This window comes from Pristis pectinata, chromosome 2, assembly GCF_009764475.1.
Source record: "Pristis pectinata isolate sPriPec2 chromosome 2, sPriPec2.1.pri, whole genome shotgun sequence".
NCBI lineage: Eukaryota > Metazoa > Chordata > Chondrichthyes > Rhinopristiformes > Pristidae > Pristis > Pristis pectinata.
The window spans coordinates 83,221,528-83,244,615 of record NC_067406.1 but is presented as its reverse complement, the minus strand read 5'-3'; the positions used below and the strand labels follow the sequence as shown (position 1 = coordinate 83,244,615).

Sequence of the window (23,088 nt, the reverse complement as noted above, 5' to 3'; positions counted from 1 at the left end):
TTCCTTCCATTCTAAGATCTTCAACATCAGCTACCAGTACCTTGAGGTAATTTATAAAATTCTTTCTTGAAGGCCACATCACCATCATTTCCCCCTCTCACCTTTAAAAAGTGCAGTGACATGTACAATTTTCAAATCTAAACAAATGGCTCCTGAGTGGAATAAAGCTTTGGAAAATTGTGGTTAAAGCATGTTCTCACTAACTTGCCTCAAAACCTTGGGACAGAAAATATCCTGCCATAAGATGATGCTATCTTTTAATGCCATTATTCATGTTGGCAAGCCCATACCTGATTAATATTACCTTCCTTGTAATGGCCAAGGTGTTACTTTTCACCCTAATGCAAATACAGATGCAAAAATCCTTTGCCTATTTCATCCATTTTCATTTAAAATATCAATGCTATTTATTTTTATGGATTCACTCTCATTATTAACTGCAAAACCATTTTGCTGATGTTGCTTACAAGTTCCTTTCAGTACCCTTGATAATTTTTAGTGTTTTGTTATTTTCTGTTGTTCTTTAGTTCCTTGCATCTTTCCTAGTCCTCAGGATCCACTGGCATTTTCTAAAATGGCCGACACCACAATTAATTCTTTCTGGAACTCCTCCCATCTGATTTATCCATTCACAAATTTTCTCTGATTATAATGAACAGTCTGTTTCATTGCAGTGGTTAGCTGAATCTAAATGCAGAATCTCAATAGCTGCTTCATATTTCTTCCTTTTGTCCCATCAGTTCTGTAAAACTCAAACCATAATCCCAACAGAGCCTGGTTATACTACTGTACAAACAGCCACAGAAACATAGGAGGTCAGAATGCTGGTTAATGCGGACTTTAAATTTGTTTTTCCACTTTCCAGGGTTTGGATGCATTTGGTAGGGTCAGCATTAATTGTCCATCCCAAGGGAAGGTGGTGAGGCACTTTCTTGAAATGCTCCTGACCTTCTCAAAGTGCCGTAGAATAGGAAGTTCCAGGAGTTAGACCCAGCAACATGATCAGCAATACATTTCCAGGTCAGGCTGGTATGCATCTTGGAGGGGAACCTGCAGGTGGGGTGTTCCAACATGCATGTTGTGAACTCTAATCACCCAGAAGTGCAAAAGACATGAACATACAAATAAAGCATTGGCCACTTGATCCCACAAGCCTGCTCCATTTAACAAGACCATTGTTGACTGTTGCACCCTCAACTCTCCAGTCCTATCAACCGGTGGCAATCCTTCATCTTTTGAAGGATTTATCTACCTCTGTCTTAAGAATATTCAAAGACTGTTTTTATCATCTTTTGAGGGAGAGAGATTGCAAGACTCATCACCTACAGAGAGAATAAAAGTATACTGTCTCCAGTTCTGGATTCTTTCACAAGAGGAAACATTCCCTCCACATCCACCCTGACAAGACCTTCCATGTTTCAAACAAGTTCTTCCTCACACTTCTCAATTCCAGCCTAGCCTGCCCAACCTTTTCTCATAAGACAGGCTGCCAATTCCAGGTATCAGCGTAATAGATCTTCTCCGAACTTTGTTCAAGGCATTCACATTCATATTTAAATAAGACCAATACTGTACACAGGTCTCAGCAGTAAAAGACACATTATGCCTAATTTCTGGTTGTACATCAGCGTTACTTCCTACACCACCAATGAGCTTTTATTTCTTGCAATTCCCTTTGCTGCAGCATCTCAAACAGTCTGAAAATCTGTATAGTACATTCACCAGTTCTTTATTCACATTATTCTTTAAAAGTAAGTCCTCAATAAATGAGGCAGGAGCAAAAAAATAAACTGCTGGAGAAACTGAGGGTCGAGTAGCATATGTGGGTGTGGAAGGGGGGTGGTGTGGCATGTTTTGGGTTGGACCAGTCCTGATGTAGGGTTTCGACCCAAAACTTCAACACATGCCAACAAGAACACGAATACTGCTGAGCACAACTAACAATGCTGTGATTCAGAAGAAAAGGACTTGAAATGGAGGAAATCTGAAGAAAGCAATGCTGAAAAGACTCAGGTCATAACAGCTCTGGAAAGAGAAACAAAAGCCACTATTTCCAGTTAGTCTATCGATCATAACTATATAACAACATGGAAATATCTCACAAAGCATGATCGATTCAAGCTTAAGAGCCTGAGACAGGAACTAGATGAAAACCATTTAAAAAGGAAGACACATTCTGACATACCTGGGATTTTTATTCTTTTATTTGGAGCAGACACACTCCAAACAAAGACCAATCCATCCATTCCACCAGTTGCAAAGTGCTCATTGTCCGGAGACCATCCCACGCAGAGAACTTTAGCATAGTGTCCATAGTATTCACTTGTTCCCTGTTAAAACACATGCATTGTTACAATTCAGCTCAGTACAACATTCACTACCTTCTCTAACCACATGGCCAAGTATATAAAGTATTCTGACAAAGAAAGAAACAAATCTTTCAAAGTAGATCCTTCTGAGCACCGTCAATATGAAAACTAAATGCATAAAATTCAAGCAAATCTCTACTTAAAATTCTCAAAAAACTTCTGCCTATTGTGGAAGGGCAACAAATGTTATTTCGTACATTTTAAAGGGAAGACAAAGTGAATGGATGCATTTCATTCTCGCAGCTAGTTTTAAAATCGAATTAGAATGATTTTGTGTGAAATACGAGGAATGGGAGTAAAAAAATTTTGAAAAACACAGTTATGCTATTTAGAATTATTTCTTTCAAAGTGAAACTACTTCAGTGACCACAATTGCTTTGTGGTGCTCTGGTGTGCAGCCAGTTGCTTCCAGGCAAGGGTCAGCTTGCAGCTGCAATACAATTTGTGTTTTGGTCACTGTAGGGACAACTAGATCTTCTCACTGCAATGCTGGATTGGGACAACTAACAAATCCCTTCCTTATCCTCATTAAATTTTGTCCAGCACCTTCCTAACACTGCACATACCCAGGCCCAAATATTGCAATCCCTCAATCTCACAATCCCATTGGCCCAAAGTTGAATCCCTTGCTCTTTTGGATGGTGGCTTCAATTTACAGCCTTCCCTCATTACATCCCTCAACTTACCACCAGCTTGGATTTTCAGTGCAAAGCCTCTCCCCACAAACCCACTACAGAGTGCTCCAATACCCACCAATGCAAAGCTCCAAAATACGCCCACACATGCTCCACCTACCACAATGACAGCACAGGGTTTCCATGTCTATCTCCTTCCCCAGACAAAGCACAAGATCAAATTGGCTTATGGACCCTCCATTCAAACATCCCCCACCCTTCCAAACCAACTCAGGACTGATGATTGGGCCGCACATTTTTAAATTCCAAAAACATGCAAGGCCTTTGCGGAACTAATGTTTCAGGTGGGGTTAAGACAATTGACTAAAACAGTCACTGTTTTACTGTAACAACCATCTCACTTTTTTTGGGTATACTAGAATTTATTAGTCACTATAATTTAACTTCCGAATTTCCTTTCAGCATTGATCCTTCATTCCAGGCCTCTAAGAAATGTATTGCTTTGGTGTCAGAATACTCCAGTTGGTTATGTTGATGCGATCTTATGTAAATCACTTGGGTACTTGATACACATTTACATTTAAAAGATTTCTCTCTAAACTATAAAATGTCACTATTTACAGTATGTGGAGTGAATCCCCTCTGGAGACAGTTTTCACTTGGAGAAAGTGGTAGAAATTCATTAATGCTAGAAACAATGCATTCGAGATTCACATGCACACCTTCAAAAATATTAGCACATCTAAGCAGTGTCAATTACAATGCTTTGCTCATTAGTGCGAAATATCAGAATTTCAAAAGTGTCATGAATCAGTTAAATGTAACTGGCTTTTATTCAAGCCATGCCTACAACTCTCAAAAAGGAGGGAAGTGTTCACTGCCTATAGCTGTCATGCACTTCCACAATTTGACCAGAAAATCTACTCTGGCCATTGATGCCCCACAACATAGGAGTGCCAGTAGCTTCAGAGTACGAGTCTATTGCCTTCTCCAAATGACAACAGTCATGGTCCCACCACCACCACAACAACTGTTCCTTTGCGGTTACCCATTAATCAGCTCACTCCAACTGCTATTCATGTCAAGTCAAAGCAATCCAAAGGCAGGCACCTTACCTCAGAGCTGCCCGAGGTTATTTGTAACCTCCTTCACTGCAAGTCAGCGCCCATGCATCAGCATGACTTCATCCACTAAAGAAACATTGTTAGAGGTGGTTGGATGGACAAAAGTATGAAAATAACAGGCATTGAGATTAGCCAAAGAATGTCTGGCTTTAACATTGATCAGGTGAATTAAAATTGTATGGTAATACAGTAGCCATGTTGCTATGGCATAACATGCACCTCTTATTTGAAATCCCTTATGAGATAAAGGCATTGTTGACAAGTCTGCATGTACTACTGCTACTGAAGTTGGCAAGAACCCACCTTAACCCACTTCAGTCTGTGGTGCAAGAACTTACAATAGATATGTGGGGAACTACAACTTTTCTACAAGAGTAATTGGATAATTATTAACCTTGAGATGCACAGGTGTGTGTTCACTTCTATGTCCAGAAAGACTAGCCATTTTTATTGTTATCCAAACCGAAAATCAAATAGTCCATATAGAATGGAACTGAAGAATCTTCCCATCTGTGAAATTTAGTGCCACGCTTTTTGGGAAACTACAGCAATATTTTTCTACAATAATCACCACCTGGAAAGGCATGTATACAAGTGGGGAAAAAGATTTTGAAGTTACATGGATAGCAGTTCATCATTCCATTCCCTTCAGTTATAGAACAAGCTCAAGACCAAGTTCATTTAGGTAAAATCAATTTATTTTGCAGCAAAGGTCAATGCTAAATTTTTGTGGAGCCAATTACACACAAACTCAGATGTAGGTGAGTTACAAGACTGTAAGAGAGGGCAATAGTTTTTATTTGAAGACACCTTATTTTGAGAAAGAAGTTGTGTTGCTTTAATTCATCCAATAATTTGATTATAGCATACACAAGATGAACAATGGTAAATTGAGCTGTTACTGCTATCATACAAAGAGAAAGCAATTCTTAAACTTATTGCAGAAAATAGAATTTAATACCTTGTATCCATCTGCAACCGTGTATGTTGCTACTTTATTTGTACAACAGACAGCAAGGTTGGCACCATCAGGTGAATAAGATACAGCAGTCACGGGTGTGTTACCCACATCCAAAACACAATCGTTTTTCTGCAGTGTGTTTCCTTGAATAGAATATAGGTACACATTGCCATCCTTTAAAGAAAAACAAATACTGTAGTTCGATTTTATTCAACAAGAAAACCAATTAAAATCAAAAGCACAGAATTTGAAGCTTACAAGTAATTGTACTACACAATGGACTTTATTAACATGTACATAGTCTGCAAAGTTAAAAAAATTAAAACATGAAAATGTGAATTTCTAATTTCAGAAATACAAGTGAATAAAAATTAGAATGAATGGGAAATTGAAGAAATTGACCAAATCATGCAGGCAAAAATCAAAAGTGGAAGGAACAGTAATATTGAATGTTTAAGAAATAAGCAAGGGTGAGAGAAATAAATGATACACGAGGAGGATTAAGTGAAGCTTTATGGGTTGAACTAATGAGCAGATCACATGATTGAGTTTGTTTTATAGGCCTCCAAACAGTTCAAGGGAGATAAAGGGAGCAAATCTGAAAGCAGGTTTCCAACATACAAAAGCACTAACCAGTGATAGTGGGATGTTTCTATCTTATGACTAGGATCAGTAATAAAAAGACCAGTATAAAAGTTTGTAAACAGCATTCAGAATAACTGTGTGTAGCAAGCCCTACAGAGGGAGGAAATTCTGGATTTATTTTAAAAGAATGAAGTTGGGCAGATAGAAGGAGTAATAGTAAGAAATCATTTGTGGCAGTGGTTATAACTCAGATTTAAGTATTTATGGAAGAGGACCAAGATAAAATAGGAATATAGGTTCTAAACTGGGGTAAAGGCAATTTTACTCGAGAGAAATGATTTAGCAAAAGTGAATGAGAACAACTACCAAGCTAAATCAGTCCTGGAGCAAAGGAAAACATTTAAGACTCAAAGAAAAAGGGACTAAGATGGCCATATCAACACAAGAAAAAGGATGGGATTTCTGGTCTTGAGCTCCCCCAAATGACAAAGTGCATAGAGGACAAGGCAAAAAAAAGCTCATGTGAAGTATTGAGAGTTAATACAGCAGCAAGCCAACAAAGAAATAAAAGGTGTAGGAGAGCACTTTTACAATAAAGGGAAAACAACAATACAAGCATGCAAATTTGGAGCAGACAAGGAAATGACTAGTTCTGACAGACAGACAGAAAGAAACCAGACATTTCTGTCTGCAACCATTTTGGTTCAGTTTTCTTTTGTATTTGTCTGGCCTGGTGGGCATGTCTCACAGCCTTACCATTAGCAACACATTATACAGAGAAAGAAACTGTATCTGACTTTAACCGTCCTTTAACTGTCACATTAGGACATCCAGTTTCACCCTAACAGAGATATTTCCTTTGTTACATCCTGCCTGACCCCCCCCCCCCCACCCCTACCACTTACACCAACTTGTTATCTCTTTACTCCAGATCTAATGAAGGATCCTAGACCCAAAACATTTACTATTCTCTTTCCATGGATGCTGCTTGACCTCCTGACCATCTCTAGCCTTTCCTTTTTTTTATTTCCAATTAGTTTCACCTTGATAGTGTGGAAAGTACTGGAATTAAACCCAAGCTACATTATACAGTTTCATTAAAAAAAAGCACAGTTAGCATGCATTTAAGGGAAGGTTGTATCTGACTAACTTGTTTGAATTTTTTTGAGAGGGAGGTTTGATGAAGGTAGTGAGATTGATGTGGTTTACACATGGATTTTAGCAAGACTTAAATGGCTGCCTAGATTAAAAAAAAGGAAAAGTCCATGGGATCAAGAGGTGGTAAACTGGACCCAGAATTGGCTCAGTGGAAGGAAGCAAAAGGCAACTTCCGACAGGTGTTTCTCCAACACATGGAGAGATTCTGCAATGCAAGGGAATGCATAAAGCATGGGAGGATCTTGGAGTACATGTTCACAGATTCTAAAGGGCAGCAGGTCAATAAAGTAATACCAGTGCCTTCCTTTATTAGCTAAGGTACAGAATACAAGAGCAAGGAGCTTATCCAAGAACTTTACCAACCCTAGTTAGATCACAGCTCGAATAATGCATAGCTCTGGTCACATTACTGGATAAATACAATTCCATTAGAATGGGAGCTCAAGGAGACTAACAAGGATGTTGCCAGGACTGGAAAATTGCAGCTTTGCAGAAATATTAGATAAGCTCCAATTGTTTTCTTTGGTACACTGGCAGCTGAATAGAGACTTAATTGAGGTGTACAAAATTGAATAGCATAGAATAAATAAAAAAAACCTAACCCCCTGAGAAGAGTGGTCTAAAATATGGGGCACAGACTTGAAGTAATTGGTAGAAGAATTAGAGGGGAGATGAGAGAATTATTTTCATCTACAGGACAATGTTTGTCAGGAACTCTCTGCCTATAAAGGACAGTACAAATCGAATCCCTCATCCCATTTAAACAGAAGTTAGGATGTGTACTTGAAGAACCATCAGCTGCAGGGCTACAGATGAAATACTGGGGGATGGAAGTAGAAACAATGTCATAAATTTCTTATGTTTCTATTATTATAGAGTCAGAGTCATGCAGAACAGAAACAGGCCCTCTAGCCCAAGTCTGTGCTGCCCATCAACCGCCCATTTGCTCTAGTCCTACATTAATTCCTTGTTTTATTCTGCCTACATTAAATTCAATTCTTTCTCAATTCTATCATTTACCAACAGGCTAGAGGTAATTTACAGTAGCCATTTAACCTACCAACCCCCCCATGTCTTTTGAATACAGGAGACCTGAGCACCCAGAACAATACAGGATCACAGGGAGAATATGCAAACCCCCACACAGGCAGCATCAGATGTCAGGGTTGAACCCAGGACTCTGACACCGTGAAGCAGCGGCTCTACTAGCTGCGTCATTGTGCCACCCTAAATTCAAATGATAAAGAAATGAATACAGAAATATTTTAAAATCAATAGCATATATTTAGTACAATTGTATGCCAAAAAGTACATCAGTTACAAAGTTCAATTAAAAGTTTGCTCTGTTAAAGTTTTCATTAAATTTCCAAAACTCCCCCAAAAGCAGTGAACAAAAAACAGTATCTTACGTTTCCTCCCACAGCCACAGTTACTCCTCCAGGATGAATTGATACATTTTCTGGTTCATATTCAGGATGTTCAACAGCAAAAACTTTCTTCTTGTCCTTCAGAAGTACAATCTGTGCATATAAGAATATTGAATAACCTCATTATACAAGCTATTAGTTGCAGATTGAACAAATTTTAATAATCACGAGCTAAATGATCCAATTTAATTTGCCCATTTAGAAACTACACTATAAAATCTTTCTACATCCTCAGCTAGCCCTCTTCTGTTGAACTACAGACAAAGCAAAGTTGTGAAATTAAATATTTTATGCCTGGATTAAAAATACAAAAACTTCAGCTCTGAACTTAATGATAAGCATGTAAAAGAATTTGTACTTGAACACAATGAGACTCAATTACATTACAAACACAAAATAATCCTGATCAAGTAAAAAAAATGCTTTTTTAAAAAAATCCCCCTCCACCAAAAAATAAAGAGGAATAAAGGAGAATGGAAACAGGATTAGACTTTCTGCCCCTTAAACTAGTTCTTCCAAATGAGACCATGGGCTAACTTGTATATCTGGCACTGCCCTCTATATTGAATGTAACAATTTGTATTATTTTTTAATCCCAAAACTATAACACCATTTACAAGGTTTAAAATTACCTGGTTAATGCAAATGACCACTGTATAGCCATCAGGACCAACTGCTAAATTCTTGGGTTGGGTATCCAGCTTTACTGTGTCTTGAGCACTAAATGAAATACAGCGAGAATACCAAGAGCAAAGTTGTTCATGTTCTTGTACATCATTCCATCATATGCCCAAAATGAATAAATTACAAGGTCCAGTCTCTCTTTCCACTAAGGGACTATAAACTCTGAATCCACAAGAGTTCAGAGGCACTTCTACATACTCACCATTGTTGACATTATGCACAAAAATAAAACCAATTACCACTTCTATGCTCTCCACCCTTCCTGCCCATGCAGTCAGATTCCTCATCCAACATGCAGTCTTTGATGGATTTTAAACCCCATCTAATTAAATGTGAGAAACTTGAAGTGCAACTTGCTCGGAAGTACAAGTTCTACTGCTGGCATAAACTACCTGCAAGTGATAGGAAGTTTGGCAATCCCATTAATGCATGGAATGATCAAAACTTGCTCGTTAAACTTAAATCAGCAATTTCCTGATTTCCATCTAATGTAATCAAGGAACTCCATGTGGAATCCGTAGATATGAACTTGAGGTTCACTTATGCTGTGGGATCAGGCCACTAAACTACATCAGGCTAGATCTGACGCAGGAACATCTAGCTCATTTATTGAAGGCCATTAAGGTCATTTATTTCATTTGTTTAATTAATTGAGTTTACATTACTATCAAAAAGTTTTAATTGTAAAACTTGTCAGAATCCAAAACAATGTTGTTTGGCAAGCATTCAGTGTCCTAAACCTGTCATTGTACTCATTTCTACAGCTTCTTCTGGTAGCTTATTCCATGTACCCACCAGCCTGTGTGGAAAAAGTTGCCCCTCAGATCCTTAAATCTTTCTTTTCTCACCTGAAACCCATGTCTTCTAGTTTTAGACTACCCTACCCTGGAGAAAAACTGTAACCATTCACCTTACCTATGGCCCCTCATGATTTTATGTACTTCTAAGGAAAACCCTCAACCTACTACATATGTTCCAGGGCAAAAAGTCCTAGCCTATCTTTGTAACGCAGGCCTTCCTGTCCCAGTAACATCCCTGTGAATCTTTTCTGCACCCTTTCAAGCTTAATGATATCCTTCTGATAGCTGGGTGACCAAAACTGCACACATTAGTCCAAATGTGATCTCACCAATGATTTGTCAAGTTGCAACATGACATCTTAACTCCTATACTCAATGACCTGGCTGATGAAGGCAAGTATGCCAAAAAAACACCTCCTTTAGTATCCTGTCTATGTGTGGTGCCACTTTCAGTGAACTATATACACCTGTACCCCTAGATCTCTCTGTTCCAAAACACTCTCCAGGGCCCTACCACTTACTATGCAAGTCCTGCGTTGGTTTAACTTCAGTGCAACAACTCATACGTCAGAGTCAAATTCCATCTGCCATTCCTTGGCGCACTTTCCCAGTTGATCTAGATCCTGTTGTAATCTTAGATAACCCTCTTCATTGTAGCACCAAATTGTGTCATCCACAAACTTAACTATGCCAACACATTCTTATCTAAACTGTTAGTATAGATGACAAACAACTGGCCCCAGCACAGATCCCTGCGCCACACCATTGCTCACAGGCCTCCAAACTAAAAAAAAGACCCTCCACTCCCACCAAGCCAATTTTGTATCCAATTGGCTAGCTTACCCTGGATCCCACGCAATCTAGTCTTCCAGACTTGCCTACCATGTAAGACCTTGACAGAAGGTCCAGCCTAGCCTACATTGTGGGACATTGTCATTATCAACAAGTTGACATCCTGTGATCTGCAGAAGGCCAGTTTGTACTCTTCCAGTGCATCAGTGGAAAGGACTGGCAGCAACTTTTGGATGATATGATTGTGATGGGAATCAAAAACAAAGTTGCACACCCAATTCTTTTCCTCATCCCCAGCAGAGGGATTTTGCAACCCTAACATCCTGTTCGTCTCTGATCAGATTCCATCATGTTCTAGGTTAATTAAACATAAATGGTTGTTTAACTAGTAGAGAAATATTGAAGCAGAAGGAGTACGCTCATTAAACTGCATAATTTTGAAAATACAACACTGGAAGAGCAAAAATATGGAATTAGAAAAAGTAAATAATATCTTACTTGTACTCTTTCTTGATCAAATTGGTGTAGCGCACAGTATCATCCATACCACAACTAACAAGTTCATCTGCATCACTGATCACCATAGATGACACCATATTGGTATGTCCTTTCCCTGAAAGACCATCATTCTCTCCAGATGGAGCATCCCAGTAATGTGAGACCACATTAATCAAGGAAAGGTAAAACAAAAGCTTCACCAATACACTCAAAACTTGTTATTTCACACATTTTAAACAGTGAAATATCATTTTAGTTATGTTTCTGAACTAGCCCCATCGTAATAACGCTGAATTATCTGAAATGAATTAATTCACAAAGTGCAGAAAAGCCATGTTATATTTTGCATTGTTGATCAATTTTTCCTCCATGAAAAATTTTTGGTTGTGAGCCAAGTTTAACAATTGAGTTTCGAAAAAGTGCACTCAAAGTTGGGAAAAATTGCCAGTTTGCAGGCATGGTAGTGTAGTGGTTAGCGTAATGCTATTACAGCACCTGTGACCAGAGTTCAATTCCGTCCACTGTCTGTAAGGAGTTTGTACAGTCCCCCCATGTCTGTGTGGGTTTCCTCCGGGTGCTCCGGTTTCCTCCCACATTCCAAAAGACGTATGGGTTAGGAAGTTGTCGGTGCGTCATGTTGGCGCTGGAAGCACAGCGACACTTGTGGGCTGCCCCCAAAACATTCTACGCAAAGATGCATTTCACTGTTTTGATGTACATGTGACTAATAAAAAAAATCTTATGGAAGAAATGGCCTTTTAAATTGGAAATTCTTGCAGAGAAAACTGCACAAGGCAACTGCTGCTTTAGTGCATGGTTCAGTGGCAACTGCAGATTTTTGGCCCATATTTTTATGGTTCACAGAGAGTTCCAGGGTTAGCTGAATCAACAAGGGTTGATATCATTGAACCCCCTATCCAAAAATTACACTATAATTACTGTATTGGTTTCAAAGTAGAGAAGGGAATATGTAGCCTAATGAATACTAATTTCTTTTAAATAGCCTATAGAAAATATGCATGCTAATTAAATATTCAGTTCTGATCATGTCCAATTGTTAAGACTCCTGGATTTTACTCCTGTTGAATACACTGCAGGAATGATAAGTGACTTTACACCCAAAAATAATGAATGTCTGAAACTTGATTAAAATGTTCTTATCATATTGATATTTTACAGAAGTTGTTAATGAAGGCAACAGTTTACTTCACTGAGAAAGTTTAAAATTATATATAATTCTTACCTCATCAAGGGGATTTAAAAATCAATGATGAAGTAAAACACATTCAAAGAGGACATGCAGAATTCTTATGAAATATACTCATTTCATAAATAAAAGAAAGAGCAATGTTTTAGGCAGTTAAGATGGCCATACTTAAAAATAGCGCTGGTACAGCAGAAAGTAAGATGTGTTGCCAAATCAAGCATTACACAAAATATCAGCCTGGAGAAAATGATTGAAAGATTAAACAGGATGACAGAAAGACTAGGAAATGCTTTACTGATTAAACTTAGCCCCTTTAATAAAAAGGCTCTCATTGTTATTAAATACGAAAAATCACCATTACCAAACTGATATTTGTAAGCTACAACAAATTCAAGCTCAAAGTTGGGTAGAACAAAATGGGGATAGCACAAATTAGAATTTTTAATGAGAATCTGGAAACACAATATTTCTTAAAACAGCCAAACAAAGCTTGGGGAATTGAATAAAGCCAAATTATTTCTGTCCAATGTCCTAAACTATGCAGTTTGGTATTTCAGCATGTACTGAAGTATTCAGTCCAGCCAAAAATATCCACAACAAAAAGGATATTTATATGACCATCGTGGCTGCCCGAGTAAATAGATTGTTTTCCATCATCAGTGTGAACAGCCAAGGACTGAATTGACTTGGAATGCCCCTATAAAATAAAACAACATTATCAAAACATTATAGGACATACATATGCAAAGACACTAATCAATGTGTTTGTCTCTGCAAGCCAACTATACAATTGAGGACCAAGTCAAATAGGCAAAAGAATAGCCAAATGCAGCAAGAGCTTTAAAACCACTGTCACAAAGAGGACAATACATGTATTCTGGTCAATTAGTTCCAAGGAATTATCTACTTATAACATGGTAATGGTCTTTAAAAAATTAAGCAATTGCTATTGGAGCACCCAAGTCAAAGTCTGTGTTCCTGAGACTGCAGTAATTATTCCAGTCTTGTGGAGGACAGTGTTTTAGACCAAGCATAGGCACTGTTACTGTTTCAGAAATTAGCAAAAGGGCCAGAAAATCTTTTGCTACATTTAAACTCTAAAAATGTGGTAACACCACTGAATCAAAGATAACTATTCTAATCTTATACCAAAAGAGACTTTGTGTCTTAAACTATGAGATTCTCCTCAAAAATGTACTGGCTCATTTGTTATTTAGTAACAACCATTAATTTGCTAAGAAAAAGCTAACTGGGATAATCCTGGGTGGGTTCAGTGTATTACATTTGCATTCTGTGTTTGAAATGCAACTTGGACTCGAGCTCCAATGTATACAAGTTTGCATACATGGACTACATCTGTAGAAGTTATGGCAGTCCCCTTAGGTCTGATACATCTACTAAACCACTATATCGTTGCTGACATGTTTTAAGATTCACAGATTCCTGTAACTAGGAAATTATATAATTGGGGAAGTCCCCAGGTTATGACAGGATTCTGTTCCTGAGAACTGTTCTTGTTGGAAATGGAGAAACCACACTCACTTCAATATCACATGAATAGCTGTGATGGGAGAATGAGCAGGCATCAGAAGAGTGAGCAGGGATGGGAAGAGCAGCCCCCAGCCAGCCAGCCTCACTGATTCACTGAGTGACTTTGCTCAGCACTCCAAGCTCTGTTGGACTCTAACACTGCAACCCCCCACAGCAAACTGTTGTAGCTTCAAAGGGGTGATGTGGGTGGGGAGAGAAGGCACACAAATGGCCTTTCCCACCCAGCAGAAAATGCCCATAGCAACTGGGAAATCCATCCCTCCAGATAAGTCAGGCGTTTGTAACTGGGGAGGACCTGTAAGCAGTGGCATCCTAGGAATTTAGCTCAAAACCAAAGACTTTGGCATAATAACAAATTCAGAAAAACCTACAAGATTCAATTTTAACTGAAGAATAATAATCCCGTACAAAGAAAAACACATAGATCATCTCGTATGCAGAAGAATCGTATCCTTTCCCTCCTCTTTCAAGTGCACATTTTCATGGCTAGCATTCAACACTAGAAATAGCCATGAACACTATCAGTAAGATACTTAGATCCTAGCAGTTTATTGGGGTTTATAGTTTATAGCAGTGTTCAATATTCTCAACCTACTACAGGAAGATTCAAAGTATTCACAGTGCAACACAGTTATGTCCTATTTGATGCCTTCATTAAAAGCTGCATGTTTTCCCCCTAAAACAGACTCTTTTCAAATAGTTTCATGCACCTCTGTACATGAAACTTTTTACAATTGAAGAGGTCACATAATTAAGCACATTTCTCAGGATACATTTCAAATACAGTAAGACTCCATTAATTTGGCATCCAACTATTCAAATATCCTGATGGTTCAGCATCTGGCTTATTCATTTGTCTGCAAGTGGGGTGTGCTGCCAGAACTAGTGAGCCTGGAGTGTGGTCAAGACCAGGGTCCTGACCATGGACTAGGTATGTGGCTAGAGCTGCAGTGCAGTCTGGAACACCAAGGGTTGAAAAGGTAAGTGGATCTGTGGCCAAAGCAAAAGTGTTTGTCTTTTTGCAGCTCTCTTTAACTCATTGGGTTCGTTCACTGGAAAATGTATCATACCACTGGGTAACATACAAAACAAGAGTGAAATAAGGTGTTTGAGTATTAAGAGTGAGCAACATCCAATAGTTCACAAAAATCAGCAAGTTCACACTACCAGCAAGCCAAAAGGTGCTGGATCATTGGCACTTTACCATGGAAGTTAAACTTGAAAGCTAAACATGAAAGCAGTGATTCACTGTTAACAGTACTTTCCTGTTGTAAAACTACACTTTAAAGGACCCACTACAAAAAAAAGACAAGATAATATCAAGAGCTAAAGTATCTAAACCTGACAACCCTGTAATCCCACACCATGCAACTTTTCAAATAGCACTTGCATCTGCTATTAAATGAAACTTCCTGTGCTCTGTTGGTAATTACTGAAAATTATAACATATAAAAACAAGTCAAACAACGTTTTCACCATATCCAGAAAATATTTTGACCCTTTCTGCACATGAAGTAACAACATCAACTGAAGCCAACAGTTATTTTGGCACCTGGGCTATAGTCCTCTGCTGAAGGTTAAATTTTTCTCCAATCTCTCTAGAGAATTCTGATCATAATCACTATATTAAATAGCAGCAGGAACCTGAAGAGGACAGGTTTCTTCATGAAGTTAAAGCACAGATCATATCACAGAAAATAACAAACTACAATACAAAAAAGGCCACAACTGTCACATGAAAATCACTTGCAAACAAAATATCATGCTATAATCTCCATATATCTGTGACTAAACCAGGGTTTTGAAAATTTTATATTAGAATTTTTCAATACTTGATTTGAGTATACAAAACAGACTGCATGTTAACCAGAGGAAAATAACCAGCTTACACAAGTCCCAAGTCCAGATGAAAGCCCATTCCAAATTCCACTGCTGCTTGATCTACTCCAGCACCTGAATTGCAACCACCTTTGAATTCAACTGCCACCATTCAACAAGCCAGTGTTTAAAATCTGTGCATTAATGCACAAAACATGCAAAATGCCAACTATTCAAATAGGTGGCTTGCTTTTTTTCCTTTAAAAACAAAACAATTACATCAGGATACCAACTTAAAACTGTAGATTGCATAGGTAAAATATAAGCCTGAATCAAACAGGAAGAGAAGCAGCTAAATACTTCTGATTTTTTGTTCCACATACCCACTTAAACAACCAACATGCTGAAGCTTTTCCCAGAATCTTGTTTTTCCTCAGAAGTTTCCAATGATATTGCACTTTCAGATTCCATAGGGCTTGACATCATTTTAATTTACAAAACAATTAGGAAGCTTTAGAGAATGCTTTTCTTCCAGATGGCATAAGTCATAAAGGCATCCAGGCAAGACTGTGCTGACACTAATAAAACATTGGATTAATAACTGTCAACATGGAACTGGCATTTAGAGGGTCAATGCAATTAATATGATGAAACTGTCCATACTGTACAATGGCTGCTATATGTCTGCAGGGAACAGGTGTTGCCCATGGTAAAATAGCCAGCCAGTGCAGAGCAATGCATTCATTAAAGAAAATGTAGGAAAATGAAAATCAAAACATTTTAGATGCTGGAAATCTGGAATAAATATAGAAAGTGCTGGAAACTCTCAGCAGGTCCAGCGTTATCTATGGAAAGAGAAACAGTTTTAGGTCTGAGAACTAACAGTCCATTTCTCTTTTGACATGAGCTGTGTGACCTTTTGAATATTTCCAGAATTTTCTGTTATTAATATTGAGATTCTGTTTGGTGAGTTCAGGAGAGGGAAAATATCAATGCATGTCCAGGGGGTGGGGAAGAAGGGGGAAATCCAAACAGCATTTCTTTTGTATCTGTAACTTTGAGCTCATAAACTAAAAATCAGCCCAATTTCCTAAGTTGGACACTAGTAATAAAAGATAATTAGCATTACTGTTCTATGCTTAATTTCACAAAATCAGTTGTGTGCATTAACATGCAGTTTCATTACTAAGCACTGACATGAGTCAGTGCTGACTCCGCTAAGAATGATACAGAATAGTGCCAAAAGGGTTTAGGAATCCATTACCACCAAAACATACATTACTGGACTTTTAACGTGGAATATCTGCAAGCTTAGAAAAACTCAGTTTTTTTTTTAGTATTAAGAGTAATTTCCTACCTTGATGTCAAAAGTAAGTACTTAAAGAATTTTGTTTATAGTTATGGTATCCAGGGTGATAATATCTTAATTTCAAGTTATGCTTTGTAAAAAATCTGAATGCTAGATTTTTAAGGCAACTGTTGCTTTCTGATTGATGCACAACTTTAAAAACCGTGCATCCATGAATGAAGCTGACATTGTCACTTGCATCTAATGCACAAATACCTTGATAACCCGGAGAGGCTTGTTGGGATTTGCTTTATCCAGGTAGTTAATGTATCCAGAAAGTGAAATGCTCAGCAGATATTTTGGGTGCCACAAGCAGCCCAATTGTTGGTCCAGTACATCAGATCCCATGTTAAATGTTGTCACTGCAGTTTTGGTTTCAACATCCCATAGTTTAACGGTCTTATCACCAGAAGCAGAAAGGAGATGGCTTCCATCGTCACTCCAACTAATCTGTTGATGGGAAAAAACACAAACACTAAAATATGGTGATTAAATAAATTAGTATGTTAATTGACTGACAGGTTTTTCAATAACTTCTAAACTAAGCTACCATATACACGTTTTAAACTTGCAGAATATTTTAGTCAATAAATGAAAACTTCATTGTGGTGCTATAACTGGTGTCAGCCATGCTTTAGTTGGCAGTATTCTTGTCTCAGTAAAAAAAGTTGTGGGAGTTATGGCTCACCCGAAAAATCTAGACTGTTATTTGAGGTAGAGAACTGAAAAAGTGCTGCCATCGCCTGCCACAATCAAGGTCCCATTTGCTCTCCTAGTGTACATTTAATATCCTATGGCATTATTTCCAAAGAACAACAGGAGAGCCTTCTTTGGGGTCTTGGCCAATATCTATTTCACATCAAAAACTGATTATCTGGCCATTGTCACATTGCTATTTTGTTTTACAAATGTAAACTTTAAAGCTGGGTGTTACATTTCCTTTATAGCAGGAATTCATTGGCTGTGAAGTGCTTTGGACATTAAGTTATGAAAAGCACTAGTCTGTCCTTTCCCACTGACTTCAAAGTATTCAAGAAATAAAATGATTGAAGCAAGATAACTAAACATTTCACCAAAACGTCAAGCGAGGTACCAACAGAAAAATGGAAAAAGACTTTTCCACCATTACTTAGAAATTAAAGATTTAACTTTAAAATGCAGTTTAATATACCCAAGACAAAAAATTCAGTTCAGAGAGAAGTACGTGCCTAACTGCAAAAACTGCATATTCTAATGCAACAAGTAAAATTCAGCACTATGTTAGCAAGGCATTAACATACTTACCGCATATACACCTCCACTGTGGGCCTTATCTTGTCCAAGAGCACTTATCTGAGTTCCTTCCTTCCCATCATAGAGTAAAATCTATTTTGAAATTAGAGGCAGACAATAATCATTCCATGAAATGGAATATAGCAGTACTGATTTCTTTAATACAAGAAAACTCGGTAGGGATAGATACCCACATGAAAGACAACGGAAATGAATGATAATTCTAAGCATAATAATGAGAAAATCTCCACCAAAAAAAAAAATCCTCCCCTTTTAAAGAAAAGAACTGTTTATAGCCCTGATGAATGTAACAAAAACTCTGACATTACCCAAGAGCAGCACTTGTAAAATTACAATAAAATCATGACTTTCTATATACCACAGCTAAGTGTGACTTAACACATTTGGCTCCATTTTGGCCACAATTAGAAAGATTTAAAGAAAAATACCTATAGTGGGTTCACTCTTCCCATATCCATATTGTCGTCTCTAGTGTACTCATATTTAATCTTGGCCCCTCCTAATTTTAGCTATGTGGTGATCATGGAAAAACCAGTAGTTTCCCATGCATGAAAATGATTGCCAACTTTACCTTACAACCAAATCTCATCACTTCTTAGTTTCTAAACTGTCAAGAATGCTGATCCTACACATATCGCAAAAGATGAGCAGAAATTTCATTCAGCTAAATACTGGCAAGACCTAGAAGAATCACCTTCCATCCATGAAAGAACTCTGCTCCCTTGCTACTGATACCTTCTTCCTCCTGATAAATGGCTATATCTGAACTAGAGAGTGTACAAAACCTCCACGTAGATCTGGCAAAGAGAAACATGACGATCACACACCACTGCCATCAGCATTATCAAGTCTAACTACTCCCATCTACATAATGGCTGACTTTGTCCATGCTTCAGTTTATTAGAATTTGAAACCGTCACCCAGGTCTTTACCACCATCAGTCTTGACAATTTCAACACACTCCCTCTATGCATATTTTGTAAACTCTGACATGAGCTAATCATATACCAACTTGCACCAAGTCCAACTCAACCATTACCAGAGCTCGACAACCTGCACTAGCTCCCAGATAGGCAATTTTTTGATTTTAACACTTTCGCCCATTTTAAATTCTTAAGTGGCCTTGTCCCTCGAGATCTCTAATATTTGCCATCCTACAACTCAAACTTGTGCAGTCCAAGCTCTTGCCTGTTGATTAACCATGAACTTAAATGCTCCTTTTCTGGTAGCCATACTTTCAACTCCCAAGACTAAGCTTTGGAATTCCTTTCTTGAACCTTTCTACTGGTCCATCACTTATTCCTATTTGGAGGTTCTCCTTTAAAACCTACATCGTTAACAGATCTTTTGTCAACTTGATTGACAATTACATTTCCTGAAAAGCACCTCGGGCCATTTTGCAACAAGGAACAAGCATGTTGCTGTGTTTCTAAAGTTATAATTGCATAATCTTTTCAAAATTTCTAACAGACTTACTCAGAACTGAATGCTGTCACAAATACCTTCAAATTTAATGAAAAAAATTGTTCAAAAGTCATTTTAAAAAACTTAAAAGTTATGAGAAGATATTAGTACTATTTTCCCTATCATTTCTTCAGTAGTTTCCAGCTGACAAAAACTAGACACAGCTCAGATGGTTTAATTTTCCAGCAAGTGTTACAAAAGCTTCAGGTGCCTCCTTTGCATATTTAAACTGACAAAATGCCAATTTCAAGCTGATGCCAAGCACATTCAAAAAAAAACTCAGGGAGCCAATTATGCACAGATTAGATGCATGGCCTCACGCTTGAAAAGAGCATTCATTGTGGCCAGTATACATCTAAATAATAGGCCATGGACAATTTCCGGATGTGAAATACACAACATAACTGCAAGTCATTTCTTAAAGTTACATTACAGGTTTAGATCGGATTAAAGTTTGTACAAGGTCATTGTATTTTTCTACCAATTTTGTTTACTTTGAAATAAGCTTAAAACACTTTTGTTAGTTAGAATCAATGTTTGCGAGTCAATAAAGTAAAATACAACATCTGAAACAAGGCTATGAATGAAGAGTGGAGTTACATTTTCAAAAGGCAGGATGTAAAAATATTTGGAATTGTGATCTTAATATTACATTGATCCACTGATCAAGCACACAAGAAGTTATCTCTAGTTGACGCTGGATATAAACGACAAAAGATGTCAATTACAGGATAATTTTACAATTACAACGCTGGCCATTTTTAACATATCCATCATTGTGATTACAAATGCACGGCAGTATGTGCAGATGTTATAGTACAATTCAGAGCCCGTAAATTGGTATAAAGATTTTAAAAATAAATTGTACACCTAAAATTGTTGAACTTTTCTCAATGGTTCACACTGTACTGTAAAATAACTAATTTCTTTAATGTCAACTGAGATAAATAATTAACATTCTCTACAGCTTTCTCTCAAGCTTTATTCAAATTAAAGGAGCATATCTCATTACAGTAAAAGATCAGCTTTCTTTAGGGAGGCTATCCTAAAAAGTTAAATAATTTAAGTACAAACAGATCATTCTTAAAGATGTTTCAATGACCATTACTAATACAAACAAACTATGGTCTTGAGTGACCATGCGGTTTCATTAAGCTCGAATTACCTCGACAGGTAGTCAGAACATGGAGTAGCACACAAGTGAAATTTCAACCTTAAAAAAAAGGTAGTGAGTCAGAAACAAACTCAAATCAGATACTCAACAAGTAATTGAAGTCTGCTCTTACCTGCCCATCCGCACTAGCCGAAGCAAACAGGGTCCCTTTAGGAGAGTATCTCACACAATTAACAAATCTTGTGTGGCCCTAAGATAGAATAAGAGTCCAGAATTGAGCATATACACACTTGTTTTCTAAATGAAGTTCTAAGATATTAAATTGACAAATAAATGCTGTGTATCACAGACTGGACAGTATCACAGATTGGACAGCAAGTAGTACTGAGGTGGAACAGTTAGAGCTACTGCCTCACAGCTCCAATGAGGAGAGTTGAATCCTGACCTTCAGTGTTGTCAGGCAGAGTTTACATGCTCTCCGTGATCACATGGATTTCCTCCAGTTTAAATTTAAATTAATTTAAACAGCACGGTAACAGGCACCCATGCATATTGATGGATTAATTGGCCTCTATAAACTTTCCTTTGTGTGTAGGTTAGTGGCAGAATCAGGGAGGAGTTTTTGGAAATGATGGGTATCCTGCAGCCAATGACTGATCTCCCAATTCTCTAAAGCTTTTCCATCATCTACAAGGTGCATAAGAGAAGTGGTGGAATAATCTTCATGTGCCTGGATGACTTCAACACTAGCGACATTGAAGGAGCTTAAGACAAAGCAACCTGCTCACTTGGCACTCCATTGATCAACTTAACACTCTTCACCGCAAATCCATGAATACTACATCTTGTAGATCAAATGCACTGTACTGTAACAACTCAATGATCTCCAAACCCTGAAGTTCTAACACCTAGGACAAGGGCAGTTAGCAATAAGAGCACCATCACCCCCAAGCAGGAACATCTGTGCTGAACATTGACAAAGTTATCTGCCTACAATCAAAAACATATAGGATTCTATTGAAAAAGATTGATGCGATCAAAGGAAATAGGACGTAGTGAAAAAAAACTTGGCAAAGAGACATGTTCACTTATTACATAGAAAAGATAGGATGACTTAAGGGAAACCGAGAATTTGGGACACAAAAGAGAAGGGCATGGCCAAAGTCAAGTTAATGAAAATCAAGAATGTGCAAAACTATGGAAATGAGGGGAATTATATTGTACTGGTACAAGGAACAAGACCAGAGCAATTTAATGGGATAAAAATTTTAAAATTGCAGACAGACAGTCAGGCAATAAAGTAAGCAAGCCTAATGAGCACAGGGGTGATGGGTTAAATGGAACTTGAGTTACCCAAAATTCTGGGTTGCAGTAACTGGAGTCCAAGCACATCAATTTGAAATAGAACAGAGACTCAATAGTGGTACAGTCAGATGAGTTTAGGCAGCGGTAGGAACTAGCTATTTTACAGAGGTGCAAGTAAGTAGTCTTGGTGGAGCAGACTGTTCAGTGGTCAAATGTTCTGGTTTGTGTTTGGTCATCAGGAAAGGGATCAAGACAGTATTTAGTGAACAAAGTTTTTAGTATGATCTCAAGCATCAACTTCAAAGAAATGGAGCAAATAATGGCTACCTTATTAGAAACCAGACATGATAAATAAGTGAAGCCTCTGTAATGCTGCCCACAGAGACAAATTTTCCATTAAGACACTGAAACAAAAGCTCAACTTAATTCTTCAATGAAAGAATTTAAAATTTCAAAAATCCATATCTCATTGTAATAAAAAACATAACCGGCTCTCTTCCACAGTTATGACGCAGGGCCTTGACCCAAAACATTGACAATTCTTTTCCCTCAATGAATACCGCTCAACCTGCTGAGTTCAATCCTCTAGCAATATGTCTTTTGCTTTGCAAAACATAACCAAACTGCATAATTAGCCCATTGTCAGATATTTGAGAGATACACTAGCTACTATATTTTTTGGTTGAGTTAGTCAGAGGCCAAGAGCCGAATCAGGTTCAGTCCCCTAGAATGTTGCATTTGAAGAATTTCTCATCTCCTGAATGGGCATTTCATTCCTTTATTTCCAAGGGCTGCCAATGCCAGTAGAACAGGTCCTAGACTCCATTGAATTGGCATAGAGCACCAATTGATTGATGTTAACTGGGATTCCAAAGACTGAGTAATCAAAAAGAGTGCCTAATCTCTAACAGGAATTTCAAAAGCTGGTAATCAACTGCCAGAGGAAATCTGCCTC

At 37.8% G+C, this 23,088-nt stretch overlaps 1 protein-coding gene across 1 annotated transcript in view; it reads right to left on the bottom strand.

Moving 5' to 3' along the window:
- Nucleotides 1-23,088, bottom strand: part of wdr1 (WD repeat domain 1) — a 45,788-nt gene that overhangs the window by 5,515 nt on the left and 17,185 nt on the right. Inside the window, exons 6-14 of the mRNA XM_052037542.1 lie at nt 21,001-21,078; nt 18,242-18,322; nt 17,174-17,407; nt 12,850-12,937; nt 11,034-11,190; nt 8,892-8,979; nt 8,242-8,352; nt 5,090-5,263; nt 2,186-2,330 (exon numbers count right to left, since the gene is read on the bottom strand). Of these exons, the coding sequence (XP_051893502.1) occupies nt 2,186-2,330; nt 5,090-5,263; nt 8,242-8,352; nt 8,892-8,979; nt 11,034-11,190; nt 12,850-12,937; nt 17,174-17,407; nt 18,242-18,322; nt 21,001-21,078 (1,156 nt within the window). The remainder of the gene's footprint in view (nt 1-2,185; nt 2,331-5,089; nt 5,264-8,241; nt 8,353-8,891; nt 8,980-11,033; nt 11,191-12,849; nt 12,938-17,173; nt 17,408-18,241; nt 18,323-21,000; nt 21,079-23,088) is intronic.